General features: G+C 41.4%; 1 protein-coding gene across 3 annotated transcripts in view; it reads right to left on the minus strand.

Moving 5' to 3' along the window:
* The window catches only part of ATG4B (autophagy related 4B cysteine peptidase), a 44090-nt gene that overhangs the window by 24711 nt on the left and 8597 nt on the right, over positions 1–10782 (minus strand). For 2 of the 3 annotated variants that reach the window (XM_026660822.1, XM_024214380.2), the window contains exons 1-3: positions 10220–10261; positions 4451–4549; positions 3760–3831 (exon numbers count right to left, since the gene is read on the minus strand). In XM_026660822.1, the coding sequence (XP_026516607.1) occupies positions 3760–3831; positions 4451–4549; positions 10220–10238 (190 nt within the window). In that variant the 5' untranslated portion in view covers positions 10239–10261. Of the gene's footprint in view, positions 1–3759; positions 3832–4450; positions 4550–10219; positions 10262–10782 lie in introns of those variants that run through there. The other variant, XM_026660823.1, reaches the window with a different exon arrangement.

Raw genomic sequence — 10782 nt, forward strand, 5'->3', positions numbered from 1 at the left:
TCTATAGTTTCAGAGTTATCTGCCAATTATAGTGTTTCAGTCACATCATGTATGGCACATAGCCACAGTATATCACCTGTAGCAAAACAAAAAAACAAAATCTCCATCATCCAGAAACAACCATAGATAAGTTTGTGATAAGACCCAGCAGATTACAAAAAGAGGTAACTGATGAAAAAATTGCCCGGTTTGTTTATGCAACAAACTCTCCTTTCCATATGATTGAGAACCCACACTTCATTAACAGTTCAGTCATTAAGACCAGGATACAGTCCACCCAACAGAGCAGAGATCGTAGGCAAATTGCTGGATAAAGTGTATGAAAGAAATTGAGCAGTGTGCAAAAGGTCTATAGGGTGAAATTGTTAACCTGAGTGTGGATGGGTGGAGCAATATCCACAATGATCCTGTTGTCACACAAGCACATACAACAGAAGAAAGGAATGTCTTCCTTACAGAAACAATTGATACATCAGGAAATGCGCACACAACAGAATACTTACAAGTAGCAGCAGTAAAAGCTGTAACAAACTGTAGAAAAAAAAATTCAAAATGTCTAGTATGCAGCTTGGTCACAGAAAATGCTGCAAATGTATCCGAGAAAAAATTATTAGAAGAGAGTCCCAAGCTAATAAACATATGGTTGCAGTGCTCATTTGATGCACCTCCTAGCCAAAGACTTCAGTGTTCCAGAAATAAAGGCTAATGTTGTTGAAATTGCAAAATACTTCCGTAACAATCACTTTGCAGCCGCTGCTCTGAAAAAAGCGGGAGGAACCAAGCTAACTCTCCCACAAGACGTGTGATGGTACTCAGTAGTGTACTGTTTTGAGTACTATATCAAGAACTGGCCTAATCTGATGACAGTTTGTGAACAATATCGTGAAAAGAAAAAAAAAAATAGATGGCACTGTCACAGCCAAAGTTCTCAACATTGGGCTTAAGAGAAATGTTGAACACATGCTGAGTACCCTGAAGCCTATTTCTGTAGGCTTGAACAAAATGCAGGGAAATAGATGTTTTATTGCTGACGCTGTTGAAATTTGGAAGGAACTGAGTGAGATCTTAAAAAGAGAAATATGCAATGACAGAGTTAAATTACAAGCATTAAAAAAAACGAATGAGACAAACACTATATCCAGCTCATTTTCTTGCAAATATTCTTAATACTTGGTACCAGGGTCAAACCTTAACTGCTGAAGAAGAGGAGTTAGCTATGACATGGACATCCAGCAATCATCCCTCCATAATGCCAACTATAATAAAAACTTCAGAGCTAAGGGTGAACCATTAAAAAAAAATATATATGTTTGCTGATGTTTTAAAGAAAGTCATACCAGTGACTTAAGCATTTGGATTCAGAGACTGTTGAAGTGATAATCTCACTTTTAACAGCAGTAGCATCTTCTGCCGGTGTAGAAAGAATATTTTCTTCCTTTGGACTAATTCATTCCAAATTGAGAAATCATTTGGGACCTGAAAAAGCAGGAAAGCTAGTTTTTCTTTTCCAGATTATGAACAAAACAGGAAAATGAAGGTGAAGACGACTGAGTTAACTACAGAAGCCAATATTTTAAGTTTCTCATGTTGACCTGGCTGACATAGTCGATGAAATATTTAAAAATAAATAAAATAAATTTAACTATTTTAGTTCAAAACAATTTTAACAAAAACAAACCTGATTTTAAAAAACCTGAATGTTTAATTCAAAAATTCATATGCTTGTTTTGTTAAACTATTATATGTTTGCTGTTGAAGAAAAAAACCCAGAATACATAACGTTGTTGTTTTAGTTAAATAAAACAATTTAAATGTCTGTCTGGTGATGTTCTCCTCCTAATACAGCATGGCAAGAAAATCCTCCAAATATTAATGATTAACCTGTTAAACTGGAGATAGTTAGCCTCCCAATGACTTCATAAATATCTTTTTCAATTACCTTTGGTAAATAAAATAACCAAAAAATCATTCATTTTCTGATATAGCTGTAAAATTAATCTGAAGTTTTCAAAAATAAATCACTTTAAAAATGTATAATGTGTACCTTCTAAAAATGAAACCTACATCTATCTCTGAGTTGTGAAGAATATGTATTAAGGTTATAACAACCAACAAGAATGCACTTTTATGTAGAAATCCATGATTAAATCGAGTCTTCCTGACTAGTGATTTAAATCAAATCCACCCTGCTTATGAAGAAAAGAAAATTGGTTCAGTTATTAGAAGGATTTAAGATAATTTGATTCAGAAAGATCACCTACAAAATTAATGTTAGCTACCTGCCCTTTCTGGAAGTCTGGATTACCATTTAGAAGCAACACTGCAGGGTTGCCTCACAAAAGGGGCTCAGGACACCAATTTGGTATTGCCTAGGGTGTTGAATATTTTTCCAAACTGCTAAGAAGTGCCTAAGCACATAGAGGGTTTTGTAGAATCTTCTGAGTCCACCTCTGTTTTTAATATAACTTAATTATTCCAGAGCTCTTAGCCAGCTGAGACTATTTCTGAACTAGTTGTAGTGTCCAGTGGGGCCTGCTGGCCCAGCAATAATTAGGAGAGTCCAGCATGCAGATATCATGTTGTTTATGACCCCAGAGAAAAACAAGAACATTGAGAGCTAATATTTTTAACAGGAGCTCTACAAGTTATATGTGATCACCTGGACCAGAGATAGGAAGTGTGATAGCATATTTATTTTAAACATTGTTTCTCCAGAAAGGATAAACTGTTCAGTTCTTTTTGTAGTTTTTCCTCGCATAGTTGTTCTAGTTTCAGATATTCCCTTCATGCCCTAATAAAAGCCTGCCTTACTTGAAAAAATTAATTTAGAAAAATATTAGTACATTTTAAAGGAGTCCTATCCAGTCCTACTTGGTCAAGAGGATGAGACCAAAAGGAAATTTATGGACAAAGAAGATTCGGGGATACTCAGAACTATCGGGAAAGAAAAGCCCACCAAGAAAAAAAGCACAGCATATTTCACAAAAGCAGGCAGCTTTCAGCATGCACATCACAGCTAAAGATGCCTGGGAGTATAAAGTTTTCCAGATAGGAGAAATGAGAGGCAACATCCTTCCTCTCTAAAAAATGGGCTAGTCTCCAGTTTGTGCTCTTCTGCACCTTTTCTCTGTGACGTTTATCTGGCCTCTGTTAATGGAGTATCTGAGCACCTCAGTCATTAATGGAATTATCCTCACAACATCCCGGTGAGGGAGAGCAGTGCTATTCTCAACTTTGTACAGGTAGGGAACTGAGGCAGAGAGCGGCTGAGGCGGCCAAGGAAACACAGGGAGTCTGTGAAAGAGCAAGGAATTGAACCTGTATCTCCCGAGTCCCAAGCTAGCACCCTAACCACTGGACCTTCCACTTCCCTCTTACGGCAAAGTAGTACACTTCCTCCACATCCATCACTGCCCAAGATGTAACCAAATGTTAATAAGAGGCCAGGGATAGGTGCTAAATGCGGTGGCTTTAACAGGTGCTCTCCTCACCCCTTGGGAAGTTACCTTAGCACTGCATTTGGTTGTTGTTCACAGTTCAGGTCTCTTTAAAATGGTGTTTTCTGAAAGCACTCCAGTACTTTACTGCTACTCCACTGCACATCAGATGCTTATTTCTCATGAGATAGCACTCTGTACACATTCCAGATCCAAAGCCTAGTGAGGTCAATGGAAATGCTCCCATTGGGTCAGGCCCTAAGAGACAAGCCAGACTCCTTTACAGTATAGTTATTTTATTAACTGTATCTGTGCTACTTACCAATGGCAGGAAAGTTCTTTCTGTATGTGAACCAAAGCCGAGATGTCACATCCAACAGGATCTCCTCTTTCTCTGAAGAATTTTCAGAAATAAACACATGTAACATCCCTGAGAAAGGCATCAACCCTACCTAAATCCCCATCACTTAATAACTTTCACTGATGAAAGTGCCTGGCTTGACAGGAGCAGGGGGACTATTGCATGAAGGATGGACCAGTCAAAGATCCAGCCTACAGGGCAGGAGAGGCCTGGGAAGAAAAAACAGGGCCATGTTTGGGGAAAACAGTCTTTACTACTTCAGTCTCTCCTTTCCAGTGTTAGTCTTCCCTAGTTTTAAGCATCACGACCCTGTATCTCCAGCCAGGAAGGTGGAAGGAGAGGGTGTACTACAACCCCTGTAGCCAAAAAAAAAAAAAAAAAAAAGACGACAATTTTCTCCAAAAATGCAGCAGGAGTGTCTGAAGGCAGCAGGAAAGGCTATCCTGACAACATGCAGGGGAACACACAACTGCATGTACTGTAAGCAGAATGCCTATAAACTAGCAAGCAGGGGCTGCACTTCTTCAGGATGCTACTTAGAAAAAGCTGGGATTACGTAAAAGTTCAAAACACTACATGGGATGGTTAGATGTATGTAAAGCCCTCATGCCCTGAAAAGCACTGCTTAAGTACTAGCATGTGAGTGAATTACCTGTGAACACACTGTATGTTCTCCCCAGTATCCAAACAGGCTCTTTGGTCTCAGGGAAGTCTTCATACTCAAACCTGAGAGTATCATAGGTCAGAGTAGCTGGTGAGAAACAGAAATCACATGCATTGTGGTTTGTTTTTTTCTGGTGTAAGCAGAGTCAGGATGAGCTCTACCCTGACATCTGGTGGTGAATTATGGCGAGTGTGGAAAAGAACTCCAGGGGCTGATCTTGTTTGCATAGGCACACCCACTCGCCTGGCATGAAACACAACAACTGAAAATGGTTACTTTGGCTGGTGTGGGATCCCCAGTTTCTCTATTATTGGGGCGGGAAGAATAAAGTTTTGTTACCCTGATTCTGTGAATCAAGGCCAGTGGAACTGTTGTGTGACAGAAGGACTGAGTGAGTCCCTCACCATTACCTAAGTAGCACTTGCTTGACAAGGGGCATGGGTTACAAAACCCAGTGAATGGAGAGAGGACGGGGACAGGTATTTGTACCTGATGGTATGGGCCCCCTCTGAGGGTCCGAAACACCAATTGCACCACCTCCTCTCTCCACTGTTGAATGTCAGAGCTAACTTTGATTCCCTTAGGAGTCTAGTTACAGGCTGCGGAGCTGAATTCACTTTGGGCCAATGGTGCACCAGCACTGGGGCTCCCCTACTATACTATGAGCTGAAATCACTAAGAGCTGAAATCACAAAAGAGCTGATGTTATTAAGAGCTGAAATCACTGAGTGCTGTGTTAACTAGTGGGGGAGCCTGAAGCTATATTGCTCAGCAGCTGGCAGAGCAATTTGTGGGGACGACTGGAGGAGCAGCGAGCGGCGTGGAGCCTTGCGGGGCCGGTTGGAGTGGCCTAAGGAACGGCGAGCGGAGCTGTTTGCGGGGACGGCTCACAGGTCGGTGAGCGGAGCGGAGCAGCTTGTACAGCGGAGCAGTTCGTGGGATGGCAGGAAAGTGGACTGGCTCGTGGTAAAGGCTGCGGCGGAACCCCCACGGAGAAACAGACGGCTGGCCAGCCTCGGATCACGTAAGGTGCCCCTTAACACCCTGCGTGCCCCCCCCCCCTTTTACTCTGGGACTGCACTGACCAGGGACAGAGACTTTGGGGGTTGTTGGACTTTTGGGACTTTGGGTGGTTGCTGGACCCAAGAGACTTTGGGGGTGTCGGACTTTGGGGACTCTGGGTGATTTTTGGTTTGCTGGATTCAAGAACCAAAGGGAAAGGACACAGCCCAATTTGCTGGGGTGGGTTTTGCTCATGGTTTGTGTTGTGAATCCTGTTTGTGGTGTTTTTTCCAATTTTATGCTGATGTCGTTTACCTCATGTTATTAAACATTTTCTGCTACACTCAGACTCCGTGCTTGCGAGAGGGGAAGTATTGCCTCTTAGAGGTACCCGGGGGGGGTGGTATGTAATTGTCCCAGGTCACTGGGTGGGGGCTCGAGCCGGTTTTGCATTGTGTTATTGAAACTGAACCCCTAGATACAGAACCCGGCCCTTGTTGCTGCCAACTAGATGGGCAGAAGGGTTACACTGGTTTAAAATAATGTAAGATATAGTAATACAGGATGGATCACTTCACAATTCTAATGTTATAGTAACATGCATACATGTTGAGCAGCTGGTCTGAGCTCTGGTAAGAGCTCTATTGATCACAATAATAAATACCACCTAGCTCTTATATAATGCGTTTCATCAGTCGATCTCAAAGCACTTTATAAAGGTGCTAAGTATCATTCCCATTTTACAACTGGGGAAACTGAGGCACAGATTGGGGAAATGAGTTGCCAATGTCACTCAGTCGGGCTATTAATAGAGTCAGGAACAGAACACAGGTCTCTCTCCTGTGCTCTACCCATTAGACCACAGTGCTTTGATGAAATCAGCAAGCTATGAAAAATTACTACATCAATGAGGAAAAGCTCAGGATTGAACCAAAACACAGGAATTGCCAAACTTGATCAGACCCAAGTTCCATCTAGCCCAGTACCCTGTCTCTGACAGTGGCCAGTATCAGCTGCTTCAGAGGAAGGGGTAAGAACCCTGCAACAGGCAGATGTGAGATAATCTGCCCCTTCCCGACATAGGTCTCAACCTGGTCTCTAATAATATGAGATTGGTTTAAACCCTGAAGCAGGAGGTTTAATATCCTTCTGGAATTTCCAGGTTTGTTAATAACAAGTCCCTTCTTCCCCAAGTAAATGTTTTTTGGTGGTGCACTCAGAAGCCTAGGATTAAATGAACAAAGATAGTAGATAATGTTTTCACCCCTCAGCTCACAGAGAGCCGAGAAGTACTAAATATCCCTCTCAAAGATGATCAGTCCCTTCTGAGGGTTCTAAAAATTGCCCCTTTGTTAGAATCAAACATGCAAAGGTCTTTTTTTTTTTTTTTTTTTTAAGCAAAGAGTCTGCAGGGTGGGGAAAAGGTGAGACGATGTTCTTTATCCATGTCACACGATAAGTCATGGGAAACAATGGGAGCTATGCTGAGGCATCCAATCTAGAGGTTGCAGGCTTGTATATGATCCATTCTACTAGTTTCCTTCAAAACATGACCTTGCTCAGTACTTAAACATCCGTCTTTTCTAACATAAGTATCCAACTCTGACTGCGCATTACAAAACAATCCAGCAGTGCAGTCTATTGCAAGGCATTCCCAATCAGGGCTGTGGTCCTCTCCACAGGAGTGACCAAACAAGCTGTTGGGAGCTTCTGAACAATGTTTTAGTGGAAACAGGGCTCCACTATGTGCCTTGGGAACAGCTGATCTGAGCTTCAAGGAAAATGCTCCTAATAAAAGTGTGTCAGAAGATTCAGTTCAAATCACTTTTTACTTGCACGTGTTATTCTTGAATAAGCTTGAGCAAGCTACACATCAAATTGTAACAGCTTTACTTAGTTCTACTGTACAGACAAGGTAGTCTCAGCAGCTATTTTAGCTGACACAAGATTCAATAAATTACCCAGTGATACACCTGACATGAACACCACACAGCACACTCCATTTCCCTCTGTAACTGGGGGTGTAACCTCTTAGCTTTCTGGTGTGACTCAGTGGCCATTTCTCAGTCGCCACCTGTGCTGCTGATTTCACTGTCCTTCATTTTAATTTTATGAGTAGAATTCAATATACTCAAATTCAGTTTTCCCTGATCTTAGAAATTGGTGGTTTATCACCACTGCATTTAGGGCTTGCCTACACTTGAAGGTTAGTTTGGATTAAGTTAGATTATGAATTTAAAACAATAGATATTTGTGAACAACACTGTTTAGACAAGCCCTCAGCCTTGCTAAATGTTACCCCAGTTTTACAGGTGTGGTCAATAACTCCTCTACAGTTTATGCTAAGAAAATATAATAGCGCACAGAGGGTCACAAAGAGATTCTACTCCTCCTTTTAGCCATATATGTTAATCTATATTACATTCAGAAAACAAGACAAACAAGATGTTTTTGTCAATGAAACCCCACAGGTCTCACTTGGATCTTCTGCCCCCTGGTCTTTCTAACCTGGAATATCATTATCTGAGTGTCAAGGGGAAAACAAAAGCAGCAGAAAACTGCCATCACTGGGTTAAACTGTAGTTTTCTTTAAGGAATGGGGCCCTGTCTACCTAAATGGGGGACTAATTCCAAATTAACACCTGATTGGCCAGACAAGCAAGTAGATTATCTGTACTAAAGTTCTCAAACTTTTTCACAGTATGGACCACATCTTAATAAAGATAATGGTCCTCTCTTCCCATGGGCTACAGCTCCCCTGCAAGCACAGCAATTCTTTACATATTAATATTTTCCTATGATGTAGCAGCCAGAAAAAAGGATTAGAGCCAGACCCATGTAACAAGCCAGGTTTTCAAGGACCACCAACAGTCAACAGGCCACACTTTGGTTTATCTTCTTTCACCTTCTCCTTACTACAACCGATTGATAATTGTGTAGACAGACAAGCATTGATAGCACAAAGTCCCTGTGTGTTTGGTGCTATTTCTGACAGATGGTATTTTCCTAAGCCTGTATTTTCAAGTCAAAAATAACCTTCTCCCTCTGTTTCTCCCTCACCCGACCCCGATTCACAGGCTTATTTGCAACCCAAAGGTGGATTTATTATTAAGTTTTGCAAAACTCTGTAGAGTCACTTGAGATTGTCTGAAAAGTGTTTTAACATAAATATTAGACTAGTTTTAGAGTTCATTATTCAGAGGGCTTATTTTTAGATTTTCAAACTTGCCATGGATCAAGCGCTCAGTGAAAATACTTGTTTAAGTAAATTAGAAAGACGGGGACTGTATTTACATAATACACGACTCTCCACTTTTCCCCCCTTTCATTCAGCAATATACATCTCTTCCCATATATCTCAAACACTGCACACTAAAAGCATGTGAGCTGGTTCAGATGGCCAAGTTAAACTTTGCCTAGAGAGTCTCTCTTACTCAGGGCTGCTCTGGAACCAACCTGCACCCTGGCAAGCCATCCCCCTCCCTTCCACCCCCACATTTATTTGAATTTCCAATTAATAGCATTCAATTTAAATTTCACATGTTCTGCAACTTTCTATTCTACAAGGGCACAAGGGTCACGTGATTTGAAGCTGTCAGACTGGTGAGTGAGGGACCTGCTGCTCCGATTCAATGAAAGCTGCCATGGGAAGAAGCTGCACACTACAGAACACAGTGTGCTCAGGGAATCCAAAGCCTCAGAGCACGCAACATTTTATTTGAACACAGTCACTATGCACACCCAGGACGACAGCTCCAAGGCCCCACTCCCGCAACTGGATCTGTGCACACAGTTCCCTGTGTCGGCGTGGAGCCCCCACTGGGCTCCCTGAAGATGCAGGGGTTCACCCATGGAGATCCAGCTGCACAACTGGAACCTCAGACTGCACACTCAACAGATGTCAGTCAGATACACCAGCACGTCTCTTGCTTATTAAAAAAGAAAACGCAGGTAATCAAATGTGAGACATCCATTCAACAGCATAGTCAAGAATTTACATGCAAGAGTCAAGACAGTCAAAGTTATGGTTCCTAGTGAGTATAATTATGACACATTGTACATTATAATGGGATTGCTAGTGCTCCAGGTATATTTAAGGTTACCAGAGCATTTTCACTATAAGCCCCATTTTCAGGTGATCATAACTTTCCAAAAGTTCCACCCATTGGGCTGAAATTCTCCAGACCTGGTTTACACCTAAAGGCAAATATCTAGACACATTTGAACAAAAGAGTTCTGCTATTTTTGAGTATGAGAAGAGTGGGAAAACATACATGAGTGTATTTTCTCCATTCTGGTTTTGTTTTGAGGTTTTTTTGGTAATTGTGCCCTTGAAAGCTTTAGAGTCAAAATGGCTGGAAATAATAGGTGGAAATTAGGCAGGCAAAAAGTCTTTTGGATGTTCACCTGAAAGTCAGTTGGGATTTGTCAGTTATGAGGTTTTGCACCTCAAGTTTTGAATGTATATTTTAACAATAATCTACGAGCATTCAGAAAGGGAGATAAGTTGCAATGGATACATGTGTGCAGATAACAGGTGCACATTGAATAGGTCAGCCCACTTTCATTCAGTGCATATTTATTGCCTATGCAGCTAAGGGGACCAAATGTGCCCACTACAAAGTTTTCAACTATGCAAAGCACACACTCAAGAAGGTAGAGCTGTCTTGTCTCATGAATCCAGGCATGTTGTGAACAAAGCAAGGCTGTACAGAGTCCTTGCCTTAGTGAGTGCACATCTTGCACAGGACATACCATAGCATTCCAGCAGCATCCCCCCAAAGAATCACTGATTATGGAATTTCTTTTCCCTTTTAACTTGACCTAGAACAAGCCATTAAAAAATTACATTGAGAATAGTTAGGGTTGCACAGTTCAGCACTCAAGTGAGGAAATACTAGTACCAATAAGACTGAACACAACCTACAACTGCTCCCTTTTACACAGGCATTTAAGACTAATTATATAACCTGCTTCCTCTCATAATACCAGGCATCTCTTACAGTCTTGTATGGTGTGCAGTGAATGAGCCCTTATCTGTCGGTGTGCATCTTGTATATAAATGACTTAGCGTCAGTTTATCTGGCATAAACTGGTAGGAGATCCTACACGTGGATGCATGTAAGGTTGTAAAACAACTGTATGATATTTCACTATTTCAGAAATATTATGTGATAATCAAAGACTATTTTAGTGCATAAGGTATGAAGTTAACATTGTGGGTGAAAACTTAGGGTATGTCTACACTACGAGGGTAATTCGATTTTACTTAAATCGAATATGTGGAATCGATATTGCAAAGTCGAACGTGTGTGTCC

This window comes from Terrapene carolina, unplaced genomic scaffold (genome assembly GCF_002925995.2).
Source record: "Terrapene carolina triunguis isolate 2854851 unplaced genomic scaffold, T_m_triunguis-2.0 Scaffold837, whole genome shotgun sequence".
Classification (NCBI taxonomy): domain Eukaryota; kingdom Metazoa; phylum Chordata; order Testudines; family Emydidae; genus Terrapene; species Terrapene triunguis.